General features: G+C 42.7%; 1 protein-coding gene across 1 annotated transcript in view; it reads right to left on the bottom strand.

Moving 5' to 3' along the window:
• The window catches only part of KIF13B (kinesin family member 13B), a 160,856-nt gene that overhangs the window by 74,742 nt on the left and 60,055 nt on the right, over positions 1-26,059 (bottom strand). Inside the window, exons 8-14 of the mRNA XM_008573609.1 lie at positions 23,480-23,567; positions 20,994-21,128; positions 18,794-18,906; positions 17,593-17,704; positions 11,958-12,170; positions 10,355-10,465; positions 5,497-5,631 (exon numbers count right to left, since the gene is read on the bottom strand). Of these exons, the coding sequence (XP_008571831.1) occupies positions 5,497-5,631; positions 10,355-10,465; positions 11,958-12,170; positions 17,593-17,704; positions 18,794-18,906; positions 20,994-21,128; positions 23,480-23,567 (907 nt within the window). The remainder of the gene's footprint in view (positions 1-5,496; positions 5,632-10,354; positions 10,466-11,957; positions 12,171-17,592; positions 17,705-18,793; positions 18,907-20,993; positions 21,129-23,479; positions 23,568-26,059) is intronic.

Consider the following 26,059-nt stretch of genomic DNA (forward strand, 5'->3'; position numbering starts at 1 on the left):
CTGACATAAAAACTGAGCTCCCTCTCATGCAGTCAACACTGGACTGACTGTACACGAGGAAGTGAGGATACGAGCTGGGATGTGTTCCTAGGCACCTTCTTTTTCTACACACCTAGATCAGGGGTCGGATATTAAATACTCCAGGCTTTTTTTTTTTTTTTTTGTCTTTTTCCGTGTCCGGCAACGGATCGCAACCCTCAGTGTTGCCCCCGTACCGGACCGGGACCGGCAACGGGATTGCAAGCCTCAGCGTTGCTCCCGCACCTCGCTCAGCCAGTGAACGGGAACCGGTCTGTATGTGGGATCCAAACCCTCGGCGGGAGCGCCGCCGCGCTTCCCAAGCAGCGCACTATCGCAGTGCACCATCGGGCCGGCCCTAAATACTCCAGGCTTTGTGAGCCATCTGCAACTACTCACTCCACCTTTGCAGTGCGGAAGCAGACGGACAACACACAAAAGGAAAAGTGGGGCTCCATTCCAACGTAACTCTATTTATGACCTCTGAAATTTGAGTTGCATATAACTCCCATATGCTGAAATAGTATTCTTCAACCATTTAAAAATATAAAGGCAATTCTGAGCTCCCAACCAAGCACTGGCTTGGAGGGGGTACATTTGGCCCAAGGGAAGTGGTTTGCCAACCCGAGTTAGAAGAACTTACCAACTCCCATGGCTTTATATACTGTTGACATGTAAATGAAATCTCACCAACCAGGAGCCACAGACTTGAATTCCATTTCCCTGCCTCCACTACCACTGCCCTCATCTCAGCTGCCACTATTTTTGGACTACTTTGCCTGCATGACACACTTGGATGTCTAAAGAAGACATTTCAAAGTGAGAATTCATGTCCGAAGCAGAACTCGTGCTCCCTCCTACCCTGACTCAATAGAAGTCTACTCCATTTCCCAATAATAATGGCACTACCACCTACTTTGCCTGCATGACACACTTGGATGTCTAAAGAAGACATTTCAAAGTGAGAATTCATGGCCGAAGCAGATCTCGGGCTCCCTCCTACCCTGACTCAATAGAAGTCTACTCCATTTCCCAATAATAATGGCACTACCATCACCCAGCTGGTGACCTAAAAAGCTCAGCTACTGCCTCGAGTTCTCTCCCTTACCAGCCCACCTCTGCCCCCACATCAACTGGAAAACTTCACAGATTCTACCTCCAGAACATAACACGAATCAGTTCATTTTTCCCACATCCACCAACACACTCTAGTGTCAACCCCCAGGATCTCTTGCCAAGTGAATGCAGGGGCTTCCTACTCTGTCTCCACTTCTGTACCACCCCTGCCACTCCCACTGCAACTACTAATCCTGTGGTCCCCCTATGTGACACCTTCTGGTGGCTTCCCTTTGAACTTCTAATAAAGTCCAAATTCTTACCCAGGCTTACAAAACACTCCATGACCTGGCCCCGCCCACCTCTCTGATCCTGGCTCCTACCACTCTCCCCTCAAGGAGCACAGCAAAGCCATCGGCTCTTGACCTGTTCTTCGAGCCCAGGGAGCTTACTTCCATCCCACTGCCTTTCACTGGCTGCTTGCTCAGTCTGAAATGTTCTTGCCTTGATCCTTACACGGGTAGTTTCTTATCATTTCCACCTCAGCCCTTAATGTCACATCCTCAGGTGCCATCTGGACTCACAATTGGAAACAGCCACCCAATCGTGGTCACTGCCCTGTTGTAATTCCTTACATAACACTGCCTGTAGTGTGCATCCATCTCTACGACGAGCACAGAAACTCTGCAAAAGCAGAAAACAACCTGCCTTGCTTCCTCTGTGTTCCACACACCTGCATTTAGGCATTAAGTAAATATTTAAAAAATAAATAAATGATCATTTCCCTCAGCATTCCCTCCTCTTCTTTGCAGGTCATCCTTCTAATTATATCTGGGTTCCAACGGTTTCCACCTCTTCTGGGGATTTCAAGCTCATACAAAAGGCCTTTTCCTCTGTAGTACTGTTTCCATTCCCCTTTTCTGGGGCTTCCTCTCTTGATTACACTGCAATGGTGTTCACAAGGAAACAAAGAGCTGGGGTCCAGAACTGTCCCATGGTGTCCTGCCAGACCCTCGAGGTGTGTATATAATACATTCCAGGACGTTCCACATAGGTATTTGCTCCTCACTGTTAGATGAGCTTCGTGACCTATCCCACAGTTTCCTGTCCTGGAGAACAGGGCTTGACTAAGTAGCTAATGCTTTAGTAAAGTTCAGGAGCAGCCTGAGAATCTCCTCCATGCCTGCCTCAGCCTCCACCCCCTCGGTTCTTTCTCCTCTGTCTTACATCACCAACACCAAGGGAGGTCCAAGGTCACCTAGAGAAGAAGAAAAACAATCCCCCAAGCACTTGCCTCGGGCTGGCTCTGTGTAGAATCCCTCTCCTTCTGCCATGAAGAATTCTAGCCCTGAGTCCTATTTGTGCCTCGGGAATCCTTTTTGTCCTGGGGGGCAGAGGTTAAGACAGACTGTGCTAGACCCTAGACTGGAGGAGCGTGTGCAGCCAGTTGGCTCCCACCACATTCTGGGCAGCACACAGGCTCATGCCCACATCCCAGCCCTCATCTCAGCTTCTTTGCCTGAAATGCTCTCTCTTCCCTTCATCAACACGCAGAGTAGCTTTCCACACCTACTTCTAACCTCATCTTCCACGTGAAGGTTTCTCTATTACTAAACACTGGCTTCTTCCTTCTCTGAACCCTGATTACACCTTAGATTCTATAATACTGTGATTTACTATCTATTGCATAAATGCTATTTTCTCCCCTTACTTAGATAGTAACCTACACAGGATGTTTGCATCTTTTATAACAACCAGCACAGCTCACAATACATGGTGGATGCTAAAGACCTGTTGATTGAATTACAGATTATCGGAGACAGAAGATATTAGCTCACACACGCAAAGGTCTAATCCATGGTCCAGAAGGAAAATTTCATTTTTTCTAACAAATATCATATTGAGCACCTATCATGATCTGGGAACTGGGCTGCTGGAGATACAAGAGACAGACAAGGTCCCAATTACAGAGTTTACATTATAATGACAAATTAAATCTCTTGTTGAGGTTATAATCTATTGCGATTTGGACGACAAAACACTGGAATCTGAAATACGGTGAATTCTGCCAAAGCCTTACTGTGTGATGTTTAGCTAGTTAACCAGCTTTTGATGAGCTCTTCTGATTGTGCACTAAAGACTGCAAGAAAACAGGCCAATGAGGAGAAGAAACTGATCACAGGCTGGTACAGCAGGTTATCTCATGAGTACCTGTGTGCGGCGGAGGTACCAGGCAATGAAAACAAGCTAGCGTGAATTGGAGATAGTATCTCAATCTCTTTATATGACAGATGGGTATAATGACACTGGAGTATGCTAGCACAAAGTCTACCAGAATAAATAAATGGAGGATTGTATCCTGGAAGAGTCAGAGAACCACACAAGTTGGAATTGCAAAGAACTTTAGAGCTGTTTTAATCCATTGCTGTCATTTACAGATGGGGTGGCTGAAGTCATCTAGAGATGTGATGTCATCTGCCCACATCTAAATTGACTTGAGAATTTGAAGGCAAAGAAATAAAAAATGCTAAGCTTCCAAATTCCTCCGTCCCACATCATGGTGCAGCTTTACTGAGGCAGAAACTATTTTGGGGCGGAGATCACCCTTCTAAATGTGCTGTGTCATGAATACACTGTTGTCATGGGGTTAGCCTGGACCGCCAAGAAGTCAGTACTGCCTCCAACTCTGCCGGAACAGGGCCGACCGCACAGTCTGAAACAGAATCTGGACACCTCCACACAGATGACTGGGATATTCTGACTACTACCCAAAAACCTCTGAACAGTATCTTTGTTTAACTTTTTACTTAAGGAACAGATATGAATCAGGGTTTCTCCTTGGTGTGTTTGCGTTTTTGTTTGCCCGTTCAAAGAACACCACATAAGACAGGAAAAGAATTCCTAGTCCCAGGAAATAAAAAGGGCAGAATGTTTAAGTCCTATTCTGATATTACATCTCTCCTAAAGCTCATGAATATCGACAGCTGTAACTCAAAATGCTGCCGACATTGTTCTGAAGCACTAAGTGACGGGACAGTACATCATCTCTTAACAGGAAGGACAGTACGTGTATGAGGAGCCACATGGAATGTCAGATGACAAAGTGGCATGTGGAACACTGTATGTTTGCATAGTGCTTCTGCTGATAACATGCTTCTAGATGTCCAGTCCTCAGAGGAACCCAGCAGGGGAGCGAGAAAACTTACATCCATTTATGAAGGAAGAAACTGCAGCCTGGAGGAATCAAAGGACTCGACCGAGGACGGGAAGCACAGGCCACCTCCCCCCCACTCTGGCGTTGCTCCCACTACACCACACTACCTGGTCACGCACGTATTAGATTACATTGTCAAAGACGTGACTTAACTCACAGCTGGAGAAGACACAGTGTACAATACTCCTTAACCAAGGGGCCTCGTCAAAATGACACAAAGCAATTATTCTGGGATATCTTTGATTAAAAACTGGGAAACTATCCAACGTGTCACAAATTTTTGAGTCTTTTTAGAAATGAAACCACACAATTCTCTAATCTTAAAGGTGTTTCCAACTTCAAAGAAAAATAAATAAAAAGAATAAAACAACAACAAAAAGTCAGCTCATTAGCTTTACTCTCCTGGTCACGTAAGCTGAGCCCGCATGCATGAGGGAAAGAAACTGCGTCCTAATATTTATTAAGCCTGTGTTCGTGTCGTACAGTCCATCGTGTAATTAATTTATGCCCTGGGTTTGACAAAGGCAACTTTGGAATGCTCCCCATGATTTTGTAGTGTCTCAGGTTCATGCTCTTTGTCCTCCAAATTTGTCTCCTGATTTATAGATTTTGATGTAAACCAATATTTGGTTTTTTTCTGTTCTATACTCTGACTCTCTCAGTCTCTAAGTGACCTATTCTCACTTTTTTCATAAATCCAAAATCCAAATGTTGTTATTGTCCTACGAGTTACTGGAAACATACATTCCATGTCAACTTGTCCTAAGAATTTTACTTTCTTTAAACATTTTCTCTTGTGAGCTACCAAACCACTCACAAAAAGATGGGATTCACACAAACCACAGAAGCTTTAGTCTACTGACCAAATGAATCACTTAGTTTTAAAAGTCATCCTTTAAGATTTAAAGTTATCTACTTAATTCCCTGGTATAAATCACATTAAATAATGCTAGGTAAGCTATTTAACTTATTGGAAATAATATCAGAATACCATTTTTTATATTACTAGGTAGAATGACATCATTCAAAAACTAAAAAGGGAAACTGATCCCAGAAACCCAAGATTATTTTCTACACTCTAGTTTATTCAAATAAAAACAATTTCTAACTCTGTTTTTTGAATAAGCATGGTTCCCCAAGTTTAAAAAAAGTACTATGAAATATTCTATTTCATGGCAGGAAACTAGGAACAAGGCATATTACTTCACCTTTAAATAGTACACCAGTAGTTCATTCAGCGCAGGATCAGCATTCAGATTAACAAGGAAACATTTATCATCCCCAACTTTGATTCCCGAAGACTGAAGAGATATTCCAAGACTCTCGAGCTGTTTCTGTCGCTCCTGTAAATGTATTAGAGAGGTATTAATTTCACAGCTACTGAGTCAGCAAGATGTAAAAGATCTTACAATGTTACAATAGTTCTTTAATATCTTTATAATTCAAGTATGTTAACTTAGGATATGGTATTGTAGATTATTGCATTTTTCTCCTTTCCAAACTATATAAATTTGTTTTACTTTGTTAATTGAAAATTCTTTAATATCTTTATGATTCAAGTATGTTAACTTAGGATATGGTATTATAGATTATTGCATTTTTCTCCTTTCCAAACTATATAAATTTGTTTTACTTTGTTAATTGAAATTTACTTTATTTTGTAAAATAAAGCCCCTGACAAACAGTAACCGAGCATACTAACAAACTCTCAAAAACATCTAACATCCTGAATTCATCTCATTTAACTCCACACATATGAGCAAATGTGAGTGCATTTAGCTGAACTGTGATCTTTCTAAAAAGCAAAGTTTCTCGTACACTCTCCTGTGTATGAGAAAGGCTCAGTGAGGTTTGCGAGGCCTTCCACCAGGCCCTTTCCTCTCCACATGCACGTCCTGGAGCTCCTGCTTTCAAACTCTGCACCAAACTTACATGGAACGTGTTCCAGATCCCTGAAAGTGCTAAGAATGCTCTTTCACTTAAGGGATCTCATACTTCTTCCTTCTCCCTGGAGCAGATGTGTTCTCACGCTTGGTGAGTGTTTACTGACCATCTCTGCCACTCCCTGGGGCTGTGAGCTACGAGCTGTATGGGCGTGGGTCTGCGAGCTGTATGGGCGTGGGTCTGCGCTTATTCACTGTGTGTTCCTAGTACCCAGCATAGTGCAGGACACACAGTGAGCACTCAAACGTCAGCATTATTAACTTATCCAAGAAAAAGACTTGCACATACACTCAAGTGATATTTTCATAACAACACAAGCCTATTTTTTCTTGTGCCTGCCTGCCTCGGAACCTCTACAATATACAAAATATGTATACAGGAGGAAACAGGAATCTCACAGCCTGATGCTCTATGACAGCAGGGTGGGGTGTCTGTGACTGTGGGTAAACAGCAAGTAGTGATGAGTCACAGTCACCTAGGACCTTTGATGCAGAAGAAAGACAAACTAGGTCATTTACCAAGGGCCATTATTATTACTATTAACTTTGTAGTATACTTAAAATAAAGCTTCAAAGTTTTCTATCTCTATGCATACCATCCTAATTTATATCATCACTGCAACCCCATCAATACACCCTGTAATACACTATTACAAAATTGGAACGGGGATATTTTGGTCCTAGGTCTTAGAATCAAGTGTGTCACTAACAGAAAGAGCTATAGGGTTCTTTCAGGAGTTTTAAGTGTTAGACACTAGACATTAGAGTCTTCAGTACTCAATTCCAAGAAGTGATTATCTTTGATAAAGAATCACATCCATAAAATGAAGGAAGTAATTCTAATATACCTTTCTCTAAGTTATCAGTGGGCTGGCCGGTTAGCACAGCCTTATAACACCAAGGTCATGGGCTCAGACCCCCGTACCTGCCAGCCACCAAAAAAAAAAAAAAGAAAGAAAAGTTGTCGCTGTTGGTAAACTACTGTTTTACATTGCTTCCCTATGCATTTTTCTGTCACTTGAGGTTTTATAATGGTAAAAACACCTCAAAATTTTTGTCTAAGCCAAAAAAGGCATAATGGTAGGGATCTCTCAACTCATTATTACATTTGCTACCAAAAACTTCAAACTTTTTACTCATCTGAAAAATTACAAATGTCTGCAACATCTAGAAATCAGCTCATAAACTAAAAATGTATAATACAACATAATTGTTTATTGATATCACCAAATATTATTGCTTCTGATATCATGGGTTGGTTAACTTTTTCTACGAAATGTCAGAGAGTAAATGTTTAGGTCTCTGTGGGCCGTTTGGTCTCCATCTCATATTCAGCTCTGCTGCTGAAACCATAGGTACCGCAGAAGCAGATGAGCTTGGCCAACGCTCCAACAGGACGTTATTCACAAAAACGAGTGGCAGGTGGGTTTGCCCACAGCATGGTCTGTCAACTCCGATCTACCTCAGGTTTTGAACTCACTTAAGAGTGCAGTTCCTAATGAGAACATAAAAGATGAAAATCAGACACAGTTTGGAATCGTAGATGTGACACTGGAATTAGAAAATAGTCACCTTGAGGTCTGCTTACTCAAAAATATTATTGAGCATACACCTAAGAAAAACTAAAAGATAAGGACTTTTTCTTGAGAACCTTACGAACTCATTAGGGAATAAAACTGCGCATGAACAGTCGAACAACGGCCAGGCGCAGCATGATGTAGGGGTCACAGGGTGAGCACAGTTGCGGAGAAGGCCAGCAGGGGTGCTCAGAGGGCTGGCCCACCACGGGAAGGTGCCACAGAGCATGGGGGACGGAGGGAGAGCCGCCAACTCGCAGGAGCCCCAGAAATGATGTGAGAAGTCCTTCAGAAAATAAATCCATTGAACTCAGTTTACCCAGAATTTCCCAAATGTATCTGACTGACCATGGGCCATATATCCCCCCAGAAGACTTGGTAACATTTTGTGGCTATATTGTCAGAAACACCCTTTGGAAAATGCCAGTCTGGATTAGGAAAAGGTAAATGATCAACAGACCACATTTTTTCAATGAGAGAGGGGAAAAGCTCCACAGCACTAAAGCCTGGGGGCCCAGCAAGATAAGGCCTTGAAGGAGGAGTGGGACAAAATCAGGCTGAGCCCTCCAAAGGGACACCCAAGAGAGGAAGAGTGATGACGCCAAGAACAGGCTTCCCCAGCACTACTGCTCACGGGGACCCACCCTGCTGCGTGTTCGTGACAGCAAGTCCACATCAGTGTCCTGCCTTTGGAGAAGCTCAGAAAGGCTCACACAGAATAGTTCCAAATTGGACAGTTATTATTAGAGTGACTTACAATTTATGAAAAACATAAAGTGAGACATGTAATGAGCGATAGCTATACACTGATGGGTTCTCTTCTCTGTAATTTGAGGGATACGTTGAACCCAAAGCAGGCATACAGATAAAACAGCTTGGCCATATGATGATCTCTCACAAAACCAGGGGATCGGTACTCGTGGATTTATCACACTCTTCTCTAATTTATCTATTTTGAAAATGTCTATAATAAAAATGTTTTAAAAATAGAATTAAATCCTACTCTGCACTAATATAAACATAAGATGCACTTTATGCATCAATAATACTGTGCTACAACATCTGACGTATGGACTGATTCTGGGCAGCACATTTAAAGACGGAATCTACTCTGTGGCAAAAGATGTAGCAAGTTCCATATATTGTCTAATACAAGGAGCGGCTTAAAACATTAGAGATTTTTAACCTAGAAAAGGAAGGGGAAGAGGCAGAGAAGCGACTTTAGCTGAACGACTGAGGTGGGTCATAACAGTCCCTATCTGGTTGGCCTGTGGAGAGGATTTCATAAAAAACTGTAGTTCAAAGTGCCTAGCATAGGGCCCAATACATAGAGAGTCGACCAGACGGTGTCTATTACTGTCATCATTAGTTACTGCACACCGTGGGACACTTACTCTCGGCTGCAGAACAGACAAAGCCCAACGAGTAGAAACCAAAGAATAAGACATTTCAATTAAATAGCTGCTATTAGAGTTGCCCAGCCCCCAAAAGACTGCCAGAGCGGTCCCAAGCTCCACGTTACCATATATATTTCTAAAACAGAGGCTGAATAACTATGTAACAGGAAAGCCACAGGATAGGCCTTTGAAGTAGACAGACTTTTCAGCATTTTCTCCCAATGTTAAACTTGACTAGATCTTCCAAGACTAATGCTAATATTTCCATCCTAAGACTTCACAACTCCATCTGTACTAAGTTTGTAACAGTGAGAGACAGTCATCTCAGTTAGGTATCTCATGTTACTTTTACTGTGCTGGCGTATGGAAGCATGAAGCTCACAGCCTAATATCTACTACTAGTAATTTTGTAATTTCAGTAAGTTACTTAGGTCTGCAATTTTGTAATTTCAAAATTTTGCAATTTTGTAATTTTGGTAAATTCCTTAGGTCTAAAAAAATAGAACAACGTGTTCAGAGCCAGAGGCTACAAAGTATTTATTTCACTAAATTTTTTTTTTTTTTTTTTGTCATTTTTTGAGACTGGCCGCACCGCGCTCAGCCAGTGAATGCACAGTGCACAGCCATCCCTATATAGGATCCGAACCCACAGTGGGAGCGCTGCTGTGCTCCCAGTGCCGCACTCTCCCGAGTGTGCCACGGGCTCGGCCCACTAAAAAATTTTTTTAAGGGCCGGCCCCATGGCTCACTTGGGAGAGTGCAGTGCTGGTAGCGCCGAGGCAGCGGGATCAGATCTTATATAGGGATGGCCGGTGCGCTCACTGGCTGAGCATGGTGTGGATGACACCAATCCAAGGGTTGCAATCCCTTTACCGGTCAGGAAAAAAAAAAAGTTTTTTTAAGATTGCTGACATTAAAAAATTAATTATTTCTTACATAATAAATGATCAGTTGCTACTACACCCTGTTTATCTTTCAAATTAATTTTGCAAAGTAAAGTATAGACTCTCTTGGATCTACAGTCCTATTAATGGTGCTAGATTTGCCATCAGCAAAGCTAAAAATCAAAAAGGAACCAGGCGCTCCCTCTGAGTCCCACCATACAAATTGCTACAAGGTTTCTTTCTCTGTCAATCAGGAAACACAAACCTGTGCGATCTCTTCAGTTTTCCTTAATTTCTCCTCCCAGGTCACAGTCATTTCCTGGATTAACTTCTCAGATTCTTCCAGCCGGTCTTTCAGTTCTGGAGATTTCATTGCCTACAAGCAAAATATTTACTTCATGAAATGTCTGGATGATGGCCTGGAAAAAGAATTAACCAACTCTAAAAGGATAACAGTGACTGTCTGCCTCCTCTCTGCTCTGCAGCATGCTGAGGTCTCTGTCTACCTCGAACAGAACGACGGAACATCACTGATACCAGCATCTAAACTGCTGTGAGGACCACAAACTCATCAAATTATCCAAGGTAGGCAAAAAAGGAAGACAACATTTTTCTTTTCCTCCAACCTGTTATGAAGACCCCTAAAAAGGTAAACGTCTACCTCGAACAGAACGACGGAACATCACTGATCCCAGCATCTAAACTGCTGTGAGGACCACAAACTCATCAAATTATCCAAGGTAGGCGAAAAAGGAAGACAACATTTTTCTTTTCCTCCAACCTGTTATGAAGACCCCTAAAAAGGTAAAGCTATTAAGGGCTTACTTTTTAAATTCCTATAGGTCATACATCTATATCACACACATGATTCACTGCCATCCATATTGATGACTTCAAGAATTTATTCAAGTATGTACAGACTAAACACAGGCGTCTTACAAACTAAATGGTGTTTTTAATATTGGGGAGACAGAGACAAAATTCCAAAGAATCTTGATGGACCATAAAATTATTCCTGTAAAAACAGGATAAAATTCAGCAGGCAATAAATATGATAAACTCAATGAACACAACCAAGGTAACTGTCTTGCCCGTGTATTTTACTGACTTACTACCAGAAAACAGCAGATACGCAAGAGGAGGGCTGCGGTGCCCACCCCAGGAAAGAGCCCCACAGTGGTGGGTGACTGCCAAGAGAAATGCCAACTAAAGCAGGAGTCCTGAATCTGCTTCGTCCCACGTTTACAGGAGGATGAGCACTTGTTTGGAGGTCGGAACTGAGTAGGTTTTCAAATCCAGTAATGGAACACAAACACCATCCATTATAGAATACATGGAAGAATCTCCATTCCTCTGTAACACAAATAGAGCACCACTGCATACAAGGGTCCTTCTGCGACAGTGTCACTTTTTTCTACAAACAGAATTAACCCACAACATGGAAAAGTTGGATTATGAAGGTGAGGAAGACCTCAAGATTCTCATTCTGACTTCCACTGACTAACAAATGAAAATAAAAATCTGTCTGGGCCCCCGCAGTTGGGCCTCGCCCCTCCATCCTGTCTGCACCAGTCTCCAGTGTCTCTCTCACTCCCTTACTCCAGGACTTCTCTCGTCTGCTGCTGGGTGGAGATGGAAAGACACACTCCCTCGATTCCTTCATTCTCCCTCCCATTCAATCCTTCAACACCTGCAAAAACTCTCTAAATTTCACACATGACAACCTTCCTTTCGTTATCGCTCATCTCAAATCTCTCTTCCTACAGGACATTCAAGAACTCTAGGAGAGGACTCATCCCTCCAGGCCAAGAGGAAGGAAATTCCGGTGCCGGCGACACTGTGTCCCCGCCCAGCAGAGTGCCCAGTACCTCCGCTCTGGTTAGCTGCTCTCGGAGCTTCTCGACTTCTTCCCGCAGGTCCCGGATGATCCGGGCGTTGGGGTCCTCGTTGACCACGGCGTGGTTGACAATGTGCTTGGCTCGGTCCGCATACCTCAGCGTCGACAGGGTCTCGTCATAGTTATCGGCGGCCGGGCTCACAGTGGCCACCATCGCTGTCTTGCTGTTACCCCCCAGACTGTCCTGCAGGAGTAGAACCAAGAGAGTAGCCCTTTAAAGTTTCGAGTTGCAGAGGACGTCCTATGAGAAGGCTGAAGTCAGAAACAGTGACACGACGTTCCCAGGTCAGACGCTTGCTTAACACCACACTAGGCTAACATGCAGGGACACTGACTCGCATCCTGCGCTGTCTCTCCTGCCACACTGTTGTTCTTAGAAATAAAAGGGGGAGCTCCAGTTTTTGAGAAAGGACAGGGAAGTACAATGAAGCCCACATTTATTTCAGTGTAATAAAAATTAATTCCAAGTCAATTTGTCCTTTTAACAGGCAACATCAAACCACAAGGAAGCAGACAACTCAGATTTTTTTAAAAAAAGGATTTTTTGCATGCCTTACAAAACTCTACTCAGAGGAACCAAGCAAGTGTGACATTACTTGACATCTGATGGGCACCGCTGTGTACTTGCAGTCTGTGAAGCCTAAGTAATGGCTCAGAAAGTCACTGTTACGAGCTGGTTAGTGCCTTGAAAAGTTTTCAAAACATAAGATACAATTATCGTCTTAGAAAACAGAAGACCTGTTGAGAGAACTGCAGCCGCTCCCGGTGACAGCACTTCAAAGCTACAAAAACAGCTCAGTCTACACACGGCTTCCACAGCTCGCACAGGGACTGAGAGAAGATGCTCGAGAACTATCCCTACACTAATGCTGTCCCACGCTGAGAAGAATTATCCAGAAGAACAGATTCAAAACCCACTTTCAGTAACAGAGTATCATTGAGTGACAGAGGCTCAGGATTACAGAGGATACTCCAACAGGCCAGTAATGCAGAATTCACTAGATCACAAGAAACCTAATTCTATTTTTGGCAGCATTAACCTCTAGAAAACTCTTACTTTTGAAGATAAAAAGTTTTTCCACTCTCAAAATATGCAAACTTTACTGGAGCAATCTGTGACTTACACCATCTTTGTGCCTGCGCTTTACTTAGGTCTCAGCCTTCTGTGAAGTCGATTACCTTTTACTGACAAGAAAACAGAGGTTTGTTGTGACAAAGGAGGTTAAATACACTGCTTCAAAATCCAGAACGAGCAAGCTGAACGATATTCTAACCCAGTTGTATTCTGCTGCAAGTCCAATATGATTTCCACCCCTACACAAAGTTCAGGATTGAGAATTAAGTCAGATGACCTGCTACCTTTCCAAAATACTCTGTCCTAGTGTCAGAAACAAATTCATTCCCAAGGTATGGCTACAAGTTCAATATAATCACAGATAATATGTCCACTTATTCACCCACTATGGAAAATTTGGTTTTCCAGGGGAAACATACATAAGATAATTACATTGTTGAAGTAAAGACACTGTAATGCATGTAAAGGCAGGAATTATGACTAGTCCAGGCTTTAGGAAGTAAAAGCCATGAAGGCTTGCTTCCCTTCACACTTCTGGACACTGATCTCACACTGCTGGTCTAACAAAATGTCATGAAGAGTCCCATGCACGTTAATGAAATCAAATCCTACATGGAAAGATCACAGAAATTAACTCTCCCACTGCAACCCAGCTCACCGGCAGCACCCTGCGGAGGACTGCCCTTCAGGAACTACTGCACGTTGTCAGCCTGCGGGGTGGCCAGCGCTGGAGGGACCGGGAGTCTGCGACAGGAACCACCAGGGAGAAAAGCACTCACAGTGTGTTTCAATCTATACTGAAAAAGGAAACCTGGCAAACAACAAATGCTTGATATCTTAAAAGCCCTTGTTCATGGAGCAACAATAGGCTTATATTAAAAAGCGGCCTCACGCCATTAGCAAAAAGGAAAGAGCAACAAAAGAACTGGCTGTCGTTCGAGGAGAAAGTAAGAAGTTTCTTGTTTACTCTGTAATTGTTTAATTAGGCAAATCGGGCGAGCTTTGTTGCAAATGGAGCAATGGCAAATTAAATGGACATAAGAAAGACGTTTAATTTTGCAAGTCAGAATTTTTTTAAAGCTAAAAGAATTCTTTGAAGTCACCTAATCAAATTATTTCATTTTACAGATCAGCAATTGAGCCCCAGGGAGACTGGCAGACTTATCAGAGGTCATCATGCTAATCCAGAGCTCGCCTGAAATTACTCATCACCCAGCTCTTCGTGGGATTTACCCTCTAGTAAGGGATGCCGGTGAGCACATGCTACATGCTAAGAACTAAAACAGGAAAAATATGATCGGGTCTGGGAAAAACAAACAAAGAGCATAAAGCCAATTCTCAAAACGTTAGGGAAGCCTCCCAGAGAAAGTGACATGTGAGACCTAAGGATACATAAGCATTAACCAGGTGAAAAGAAGTGGGAGTGGGGGAGGGGGGAGGAGAGACTGAAGATGAAGTCCTCGAAGTAAGACAGCACCCATCATTCAACTGGAAGTCATAATACCAAGAAGCACAAGATGAACTCATGTAAGTAAGGAGGGTCAGGTTACGAAGGGCCCTGTAAGACACATGTCACTAAAGAATTCGGACTTTATCCTAAGGGCCTATGGACAGTTATTGAAGAGATTTAAGGTCAAGAGTATTAATTTAGAAAGATGTTGCAACTTACCCGTGGAGAATGGATTAGACCAAAAAAGCTCAGGGGAAATGTTTGTCATCGAGGTGAGAGATGGAAGTGGCCTTCCTCGGGGAAGTGGCCATAAGAATGAGAAATGGGGATGAATTCGAAAGATATTCATCATCTGGGCATTCAGCACCCAAAGCCACTTGATGGTAAGAGGCCCACATTTAGAAGGTTCCACAGAGAAGCAAAATCCATCTTAGTATGACCTAGTTCTCCACCAATCACTTACTGCCCGGGTGACCCTCAAGAGTTGGTAGCACTACCCTCTCCAAGAGAAGACCACATCCATCCCCAACCCAGGCACCAAGAGGAGCCAAGATTCCTCTCTCAAATGTTGCATACGTCAGAAGCACAACACAACTTTAATGCAAATACAATGCAAAAAACACACAAAACTCTATAAAATGAAATTGCAAATCTTATAAAAGATGAGTGATTTTATGAGTTCAATGGAAGTTGTGTTGGAGAATACGAGAATCCTACCCATGCTGAACAAGGATCCAGGAGAGTTAGAGGAATAATTAAAGAAGGAAAAAGCAACAGGGATGTAAAAACCACTTTCTAGGGGAATGATCTGCTCATAAAGGGATTCAGAGAGGCCTTTGGGAAAACTGTTTAAGCTCTGGAATATGTTTCGCAAACAATGACCTATTATGATCTTGCCGCAGAAGTCAAACATGCTATAAAAAGGTCATATAGTTTTTAAGAAAAAAATGGTGAAAAAAATCCAGCAAACACTTGATTCATTTTTAACCTAAGGATTAGCATATGGAAGTGGCAATTATAACCTTATTATACAGAAGATAAAATGAGCTTTTTAAAGTACATTTTGGTTTCATTCTTCCGGTATTAGAAATAGTTTTTTTTCATTATTTTCTACCAAACATTGGCAAACAGTCAAGTGCATCTCTTTCTAATAAAAAATAACATTTGATAAGAGCAGGACACAGCTCAGCCAAAGAAAGGTGGGCAGCAGAGTCAGCTGGATTCCAATCCTGACTGTGCCATCCCTTCATCCGCGCCTGTGCCTCATCTGACAACTGGGAACACCACCATTCACCTTCTGAGAAATTAACAAGGTGACCCACCTGTAGCACTTGGCATGGCACCAGAGTCTGCCAGAACAGGTTCTCCTGGCCTCCAGCCTATGGATGGCCACTCAGTAATTACCTGGGCCATTCTAACTATGTCAATTCAATTAAGAAAGGATATTTCCTATCATTGTCTTAAATGGACTGAAGCAGCAACTTTGTAACAAGGACAACGAATTCTCTCCTAAATCAGGCACATCGAAGGAATAATCATGTGTGACCAGGAAATATTTCCGTGGAAAGTTTGAGAAAGAAGTAAGTATATTATCAAGATTTCTTCCGGAAAAAAACTAATGAGAAATAAGGTGAAACACTGACATGCTCCTTGGTGGTAAAATGTTTTGTAATACCCCTTTAGAAGTGGTTTCTAATGATCAAAATTTGTATATCCTTTTGTTTTGAATTTCTAATTTTACTGCATTTGAGCCAAAGGAAGTAACCTACCTGGTTTTCTACAGTGGCAAATTTATCCAATTTCAGCATTATATTTAGGCAGAACTTACTGACATTCATACAAAGAATGTTTTCACTTGACAAAGCACGTTCCAATGGTGCGCAGTTTTCGATTAAAAAGTTGAGTACTAGGAACTCTGAGAGAGGGAAGAAAACCCTACTCCCCTTCACAAAGACTGTTCTCTAAATACACTGTGACCGGTCAACAGCCATGTCCTCTCCTGAGACACCGTTTAACAGTGTGTAACTCATCTTCATACTCTCAACACTTAGCATGGTGAGTAGCAGGTGTTTGTTCATTCTTGATCAGTGAGAAAATACGCCATCCTAAAACTAAACAGGGCACAAAATTATTTCTCCATTTTAAAAAATAGAAAAAAGAGTATTGGACAGGTGAAATATTCTTTTCAAGGTTGACACCTGCCTAAGGAGTTACACTGTCACTGGAACTTACATTCTCGGATTCGCAGTGCAATGTCCAACTCACCATGCCACCTCCATGAAGACTAATGGGACCTGAAAAGTTCGAGGAAACCTGGAAACAGCCTTTTCTCACCAAACTCCTATGACACGCAATCACTATCTCTGTCGTAAGATCTGTCATGAACTCCTGTCTACGATTCTGCATGCTCGTCCTATCTCCCTTCCTAGACATGAGCTGCAGAGGGCGAGGGGGGCTTGCATGTCCCTCTGAGCTCCTCAGAGCCCTTCAGAGAGGGTTTTCCTTCCTTACTCCCATCAGTCTCATCCATGGAGAATCAGTTCATCAACACTGATGAACTCTGTGTCCTCAACTCTGCCCTGTGTCCTTTAACAACTCCTTTAAGGAGCTGAAAGCAAGTTAAAATTATCATAAGGAAAGTTAAACAGAAATTAAGGTCCAAAATGTCTTGAAGTTAAATAGAAAACAAAGTCCAAAACGTAAGTCCGACAAAAGGAGTCTGTGAAAAAGAAGGAGCAGTCCGGCCGAGGGTGGCAGACGGTGGAAACTCCTTTTCTGTGACTCACTCAGCCGTCACACAGCACCAGGTCCTTTTTCTATTCACCCGAATCTCCAGAAGCGATGGTGTGATTCAGTGAGTGCCCAACAACCCCACGGCACCCGGGCTCTGGGGTACTGGGATGTTAATTACGAGGAAAAAACCCATGCTCCGTCCATTAAAATTGTGATTATCCTAGGAGCCTAACGATCACACATTTGAACACCGATGGAGACGATACTGGAAAGGATTAACAGTCTACGTGCTATTCTGCCTTTTTACCAACCACCAAAAGTATGCCAGTAAGGGAAAAAAAAACTTACTTTGAGCAGCCAAGTGAGAACTGAGTCACGATATGGAACAAATTTATTCTTGTTTTTGCCAGCACCCTGATCTGCTAGGGCTGAGATAACCAGACCAAGGGTTGTGAGGGACCTGCATAGTGCAACAAACCATAATAATTACAAAAAGTGGAATATATCATATGTCACATTTTAGCACAAAGATTGAACACCAAGATGCCTTTGCACCTGCATGCGAGCAGCCCCTGCTGTCAGCGTTTTGCTGCTCAGCTTAAAAACACACACACTCCAAATATCTGGTGTCCCTGTAACACTACCTTAAGCAATAAGATGCTTAGCCCAGTTTATGTTTCCGTTTTTGTAGATAAACATGTGAGCTGTCAATCTTCAGGTCAAGATAATGACACAAACACCACATATCTTTTAAAAAGGAAGCCACGAACACAGTATAATAATTAAAACACAGAACCAGGCAAAAGTTATATATATGAGATTCAATAATAATTGTATAGCATCTGGATGATGGTGTTCCGTCATCTCCAGGTGGTTACTGATGTGTCCTTCTTGAAGCCACAAAATAGAAAAGATTCCTTTCAACAGGAGCTAACAGTTTAGCTTCAGGGAGAAAATACAAGTATATAATTCAAGGTGAACAAAGTATTACTTCCTGAAGTCCTGGCTTCTTGGGCTTGGACAAACACAGACACAGCTCCGAATGGGGAAGCGCGATGTGGCAGGTATTTGTCCACACAGTGACACATGGGTCAGGGTCCACAGTGAGAATCTGAGACACCAATTATCTTTGTTCTTTTCTACAGCCTGGACTCGTGGTTCTTGGCTGGAGGGTGACTGTGCCCCCACAGGTAGCAGCTGGCAACTGTAGAGAGGGTCTGGGCTGTCACAGCTGGGGCAGGGGGTGGCGGCGGGTACAACCGCCATCTAGTGGGCAGAGGGGAGGGATGCCGCTCGACACCCCGCAATGCACAGGAGCCCCACTCTGCGAAAAAGAATCACTCCACCCTGAGAACCCCCAACTTGACTGGGGCTGTCTTCCTCAGCCTCATCAGACATCTCAACAAAACATTCAATGAGCTCAGGCCCACTAAAAATACTATAAATAAATTCCAAACCACGTGTTCCTGACAGCTTTAACTGCCCCTGATCGTCCCAGTGCTTTAGGGATACAGATGTCCCCCTTTGGAGCGGCTCCTGAAAAACTCACTTGTTGATGTTGCTTCCTTCCTTCAGCCTGTCGCCGGCAGCACCGGTTTTGGTGGCGCGTTCGCTGCCAGCTAAGTCAACCAGGCTCAGCTTGCCCACCTTCTCTCCAGATGTCTGCAAGTAGATGGACAAGCACTAAGAAACAGTCAGAGGACGCAGAGGCGGTACCGCCTCGACCAAGTGAACTGATGATCTGAATCCTTTATTAAAGTCATTCACTGTTATTTCAAAATTACTTTGTGCTGCTACAAAATGACATAAGAAAACCATACAATCTAGGAGTAGGTACGCACAAAATTGATGAAACTCCACTAATCCAGACAGAGTGAAAGTTAATTATCTCAGAAAAACAGTGCCTCCAGAATGGGCCACTTTGAAAGGATCCTAATAAAAATTTCAGAGAAGTATATGAAAGGACTTATAAGATACAAATTTTACCATGATTTAAAACCATGCTTAAAATTTCATGAATATTTATCAATCATCCTGAGGCAAAATACCTGCAATTCCTACTGATGCTAAAAAAACCCAACACATTAATCTGATTTTTATACAATAGAAGAATTCCTCAAAAAGTCAAAATATTTCTAGAGTTTTTCATCTTATTCATATATAATAATTCCTTTTTATTTCATAATTTCAGGTATTAGATTTACATCTTTTTCTAGTTAAGATATTTCATATGCATATACATATATATGTACACATACTAATATTTTCCTTTTTCAAAAATGTTCTAGTATCAAATCATATTCATGTAACAGACATTTCATTCCTCAGCAGCAATACAAAAAATTAAAAAACCAATGTCAAAATCTATACACTGGATCATTTTTAAAACTTTCCTTAAAACATACACTTACATTTATTTCCATAAATAAACATGTTGCTAACAAAAGGATATTCAGCTTCCCAGATCAAAAGTTCTTTTGGTTAAAAAAAAAAGTCCTCAGTATGTTTTTTGTTTTATGCTGAAAATGAAATGGGAAACAAAGAACTTCTTGTTGTTACACTAATCATGCTGTGATGGTAAAGTAAGAAAAACATGCTTTCAGCAAATGAGAATCCTGCCAAAACGGAGCATTTTGCCAGGGTGATTGTGTCAGCTTTGGTATGTGAAACTGATGCACTGGGGGTAAGCACCATAATAAAATAAGTAAAACTTCACAGAAGAAGAAAAACACAAACACATGCATAGACGGAGAAGTTTTCAATGTGGCAGGAGCACACGAGAGGAGACTTCAAAAAGTTCATGGAAAGATTACTATTACCCGTCAATTCTAGTTTCCATGAACTTCTGAAGTACCCTCGTACATCTCTGACTTGGTTTACTCTTCACGAGATTCAAAAGCAAATACTCAAAATATTGTTCCACAAAATTTGGTAATTTTACAGTGCAATTTCCCCAGTGCAAGTTATTCCTTCTAATATTTGGCTGTTTAGCAGAAACACTGAGAAGACCCTCCACGAAATCAGCCGAGCGCCTATACTCGCTCATATAGTCAGTCATCACAGCTGAAAGCTCTAATGCCACCGAGGCAGACTGTGGGCCGTGTGTTTGCTTAACCTCTGTCCCTCTTCCTTGAGTTGGAGAGGGTGGGGAGCTAAAGCCCACCTCTCCCAGACCCCCTGGCAGCCAGAGTTCAGGATGTGACGTAGGCTCTGCCAGTCGGCTACACTTGCTAAAGATTTGGAAAGCAGAAGGAAAGGAGAGGCCATCCCCTGCCCCCTTTTGGCTTTTTCTGCTGGCGAGCAGGATCATGGAAATGTGTGGTATTCCACTGCAGTGTTCCAGCACATTCTCCAGCTCCCAGGGTGCTACGAGGCAGCTGCACTAACTGGAGAAAATTCTTCTTCCTGCTTCCTAGATCACAGCTATGGGATGCGCCTTGCACCCACAGCTGTAGGGTGTCCTCACAGAGGGCACCATCCCTGCTGGGCCAGATCTGTGTTGTTCTGGAAGTGATTCCTAGAGAGTCAGTCCACAGCCCACTCCTCCTCAGGTGTTCCAATGACTCTGTAATCACCTAAGTCCCTGCATTAAATAGTTTTCTGTCCATCTAGAGTGGCTTCTCTTTCTTGTCCAGAGTCCTAACACACAAGTCTGGCTACAACTTTAGTTCATCTAACACCTGAAAAGAAAAAAGATAAACCATGATCCACGTCAGAGATTTAAAAAAGTCATGCATCTGAACACCTACCCCAGACTTCGTGTCACAGAGAGTGTGCGTGAGGGTGATTTTGAAGACCGCGTGGGATCGGCTGCTCTCCTCATTCATGTTGGTGGCAGCGACTGTGCGTGACTTGTTCCCCTCGGACATCAGAGACTCAATGTCCTAAGTGCACACGAGCCACAGACACACACTTACTTATTTGTGTAACAAATAGCAAAGCTCTGTTGAACTAGAAAACCATCACAAGTTTAATTACTAAGTCAACAACACATTTGGAATCTACATTTTATTTTTCAATGAACTTTAAGCCCCACAGAGTACAAGAGCCAATACTCTTGCTGCAAACCCAAATAAAGTCCATTATTTTCTATAGGTACAGAAGAAAGTGGCAGTTTTGACTAAGAATTTGAAAAGTTTGGAAGTTACGCTTTTGAGTCACACAAGATGGACCAATATGCCATGCCAATCCTCATCTAATTTAGAATTGAAAAAACTTAGCTTCTTTAATTACAGAATCAATACAAGTATACTGTTAAAACAAATTAGATTATACAAATAAGCAACAAACCAATGAAAATAACTCGATAGTCCTGTACCAGGCATATCACTAACTATCACCTTGGTGAATACCTTACCAGATGTTTTTAAAAATAAGAACATCCAGAGACTAATTTTCTGCATAGAATTACTACTCAATTGCTATTACTACTAAAAAACAGACAGCATAAGACTGGCTGGGTAGCTCAGTTGGTTAGAGTGTGGTGTTGATAACCCCAAGGTCAAGGGTTCGACCCCTGTTATCAACCAGCCACCCAAAACAAAACAAAAACCAGACAGCACAATGCAACAGGAAGGTAATGGGATTTTCATTTTTTAAGGTATTATAAGCTCTAAAACAGTTACCCAGCCCATGTGAATTTTAATTTCATTAATAACAACGCAGAGCTGTAACATCATCATTTTCCCTCAAGGACTTTAGTCTGGAACAAGAAAGGCGGTATGTGTGAAAGAGTGGGCCAGCTGCATCCCGTCATGCGGTCCCCTCTCCTTCCCAGTCCAGGAACCCAAGCTTTATTTTTTTCTTTTTTTTTTTTTTTTTTTAAAGATGACCGGTAAGGGGATCTCAACCCTCGACTTGGTGTTGTCAGCACCACGCTCAGCCAGTGAGCTGGGATTTTCATTTTTTAAGGTATTATAAGCTCTAAAACAGTTACCCAGCCCATGTGAATTTTAATTTCATTAATAACAACGCAGAGCTGTAACATCATCATTTTCCCTCAAGGACTTTAGTCTGGAACAAGAAAGGCGGTATGTGTGAAAGAGTGGGCCAGCTGCATCCCGTCATGCGGTCCCCTCTCCTTCCCAGTCCAGGAACCCAAGCTTTATTTTTTTCTTTTTTTTTTCCTTTTTGTCTTTTTTACTGACTGGTAACGGGATCGCAACCCTCGGTGTCACGCCCGTACCGGGGACCGGCAACGGGATCGCAACCCTCGGTGTCGCGCCGCACCACGCTCAGCCAGTGAGCGGGAACCGGTCTCCACATGGGATCCGAACCCTCGACGGGAGTGCCACCGCACTCACAAGCGGCGCACTCTCCAGTGCACCACCGGGCCGGCCCCAGGAACCCAAGCTTTAGCTGAGACAACACGGCACAGCCAGGAGACCACGCTTCCCAGATGTCCTTGCAGCTCTGTGTGGCTGCGTGGCTAAGGTGTGGTAAGACACACATATGACACAGGTCATCTGGGAACTGCTAAAGGGAGCAGGCATGCTGTCACATTTTGAGCTTTGAGAAACATGGCATTGCCATGTCTCTGTGGAGTGCTGGAAGGAATCCAGGTCACTAATAACACCTTTGGAGTCACCACACCAGCCCGGGAGAATCTACCTCAGACTTCTTTACATGAAAAGTCTTGTTCACGTCACCACATATTCTTTCATTTATTTATTCAAATGTATATTGACAGCACCTACCATATGCCAGGTACTTCCTAGACACTAAGGATACATAGTCAACCACAGAACTTAAATCCTGTCATATTTTTTACGCTATATGCAGCTGAATCCCATTCTAACAGACACACATATGTGAAAAACTTTGAAAATAACAGGATTCTATTTTGCTGTATAAGTGAAAAAGAATAATGTTTAAGGAAAAATTCAACACAATAGATAAAAAGCCTCAAAGTGAAAACATTAATTGCAAAAAGAGGTATAAGTAGGCAGCAGAATGGAAAAATAACAACAAAAGATAAAACTCACAATTTGCTAGACCCATTCCAAACCCACTTTGGATCTGTTAAGTCTGACCATCTTGAGGCTTGTTGTAAAAGCTTTATCCTATTTAACCTACATACATCCACTGGTGTCCAATCTATCATCTCATTTTTAAGATTTTTGTAAAAAGTGATTAAGTGATACTATTATAAATTTAACTTATAATAATAGATTAAACCAAAACAAAAAACTTCACCACGTGGAATTTAAGTAGTTCACATAAAGGACGTTGTTACCTTGTAGCTTGTGACAGCCAGTTTGGAAAGTCCATCAACATAGGGTCCCAGCACACTATGCTCTCTGACTTTCAACGTTTGACGGCTTCTGTTCATGAACAACAAAGAAACCATTTTTTAACAATAACCTGTTTTTAAAAGGACTCAAGTGTGCTCCATAAAATTCAAGAAAGACCTCAGATAAATAAAACCAATGGACTTGATTCCAGAAGAATTTAGACCAAAGTTTAAAATCTTCACAGGAAAGAAAACTTCATAATGTGGTAAAATATCACATCACTCAAAGGGTGCAGCGTGGGATGTCTATTTACAACCACGAAGAATGAAGAGTCAAAAAATGTGAACAATCTACCGGTCACCTCACAGAGTGTAGCACAGAGAGCGGAAACTCAGCAAATGTTAACTGTGCAAGAAACTACAATCTCAACCAAAATGAAGACGAAGCAAAGACAACAAACTGAATCTTGTAATGATTTAAAAACACAAAATGCGCTTATCCTAGGGTGGCTACACTGTTTTACGCTGGGAAAAAAAAGATTAATGCACTTTATTGCATTGACGTGTTTATCACAATACACCACGGAGTACACGACATTGTACCCATAAATACATACAGTTATTATCTGTGAATTAAAAATAAAATTTAAAAAGAGAATATGCTAGTGAGATTACAGGTGATTCCTATTTCATGTTCTTTTATTTACCCATACATTCTACTATGAATATATATTCATTTCAAACTACACAAAATTTTGCTTTTTAACTAAATAATCAATTATAATGCTTAAAATTCTTTGGTGGTTCTTCTTTGCCTATGAAATAAGGTCCGCACTGCTGAGCTTGATATATCTGCTCCTTTATAATCTGCTCTTGCCCACCCCCATTCTCCCAACTTCTCCTAATGTTCACCTGGGGTCAGAATCAGTTCATAAATACCTGTTCTTTGATAGATACTGGGCTCAGAAGAGCCAGAACAGCGTGTCACTCATCTCTGGGTCTGCAGTCCCTAGCACAACTCCTGGCACATCCGAGCCACTCACAAATGAACACACCTGGCCAAGAAGTGAAAACGAAAGAGAGAATTAAGCTGGCCAAGAGGACACTAACATGCTGGCCCACGTGATTTGGAGAGAGAGTGCTGGAAACAAAAGAAGCAGGAGGGGAAAGGAAGAAATGTGGAGAAGAACGAATGGGATGAAGCACTGCACAGAACCGGGGACGCACCTGCCACGGCTGCGAGGCAAGAGCAGAGGGCGGGAGGAGCCGCAGGACAACCTTGCACGTGAGCAGCAAAGTCGGGGAATGAGGAAATGACTCTTGACCAAGACGTCTGTTGTCCTCCAGGATTCTAACTGTGACTGAATATTTTCTAGTGATCTGGGACTCACAGTTCCCTGGGATCACCCACTGACCACCTCACGTATGCTACATCACCACAGAACTTTCTTCTCAGCATAGTTACATCACTATACTAGCAGAGGCTGAGTTAATAAAATCAGTAGGCGAGGTTCTCTCCAATAGTCTTTGGCTGAAACTAGATCACCTCACTTTTTAACTCATCCACTTTGACTCTTCAGAACACACAAAAAAATCCTCCAGAACTTTCCTGGGTACACTACCACAGCCACCACTGCTGAACACCAACTGTCTGCCATTAAATGCCCCAAGACCTCAGGAGCCCACCTGTGTGTCCGCAGGACAGCCCTGGGAGACAGGCGTAGCCACCTCATGCCCTCTATGCGGGGCAGCCTGGCAGGCTTAGAGAGAGCAGCAACTTGCTCGGCAGGTAATAAGCAGAGGACTGGGGTCCCCAGTCATGTGGACCCACAGCCTGTGCTGTTGATTGCCATCCTGTATGAAAGGCAGACACACACGAGACACTAAAACCCATGACCAAGTGTACACAGTAAAGCCCAGACTGCCCCACATGCATGCCACGGAGTGCACTGCACAAGTATGGATAGGCATGAGGTGGTCGCTAAACAATCCTGGAGAGAGTAGGTCTGGGCCGGACCCCAAAGGAAGTGACGACTTTCACAGAGGGAAAGGGCAAGAAAAAGTACTCAAGGCAGAGTGAGGAAACGTGCACAGGTGCAGTACTCTGCACAATTCATGCAGGTCCTTGGGCCATGACCTACCCATCTCCGGCCTCCTCTGACCCATCCCAACTTCTGTGCCCTCCACCCTCCAACCACGCCGACTGCCAGAGCCTTCTCCCAGCTGCTGGTCTCTGCACCTCCACGCTCAGGCATGGGCCGCTCCTGTGCCTGAGTGGTTCTCACCCAACTTCTCAGTGCACAGACTTCTGCTTAATGTGGAGCTCTTCGAGCACTCTCTGTGGAACCTTCCCTTCTCTGGGCAAAGTCGGTTTCCCCCTCTTTGCTCTCTATTTCGATTTAACCTCCTTGACCAGTTAAAAGCAGATTGCACTGTATTATAATTATTTGTGTATGAAATTCTCACTCTGCCCACACTGTGAGCTCTTCCTCCATGACTTGCATGGTGCCTGGCACATAGCGAATGATTACTCAGTGAATGTTTTGTTACATAAATTTTGTATAGAAACTCTAGCACCAATGC

The sequence above is a fragment of the Galeopterus variegatus genome, unplaced genomic scaffold (assembly GCF_000696425.1).
Source record: "Galeopterus variegatus unplaced genomic scaffold, G_variegatus-3.0.2 Scaffold939, whole genome shotgun sequence".
Lineage (NCBI taxonomy): Eukaryota > Metazoa > Chordata > Mammalia > Dermoptera > Cynocephalidae > Galeopterus > Galeopterus variegatus.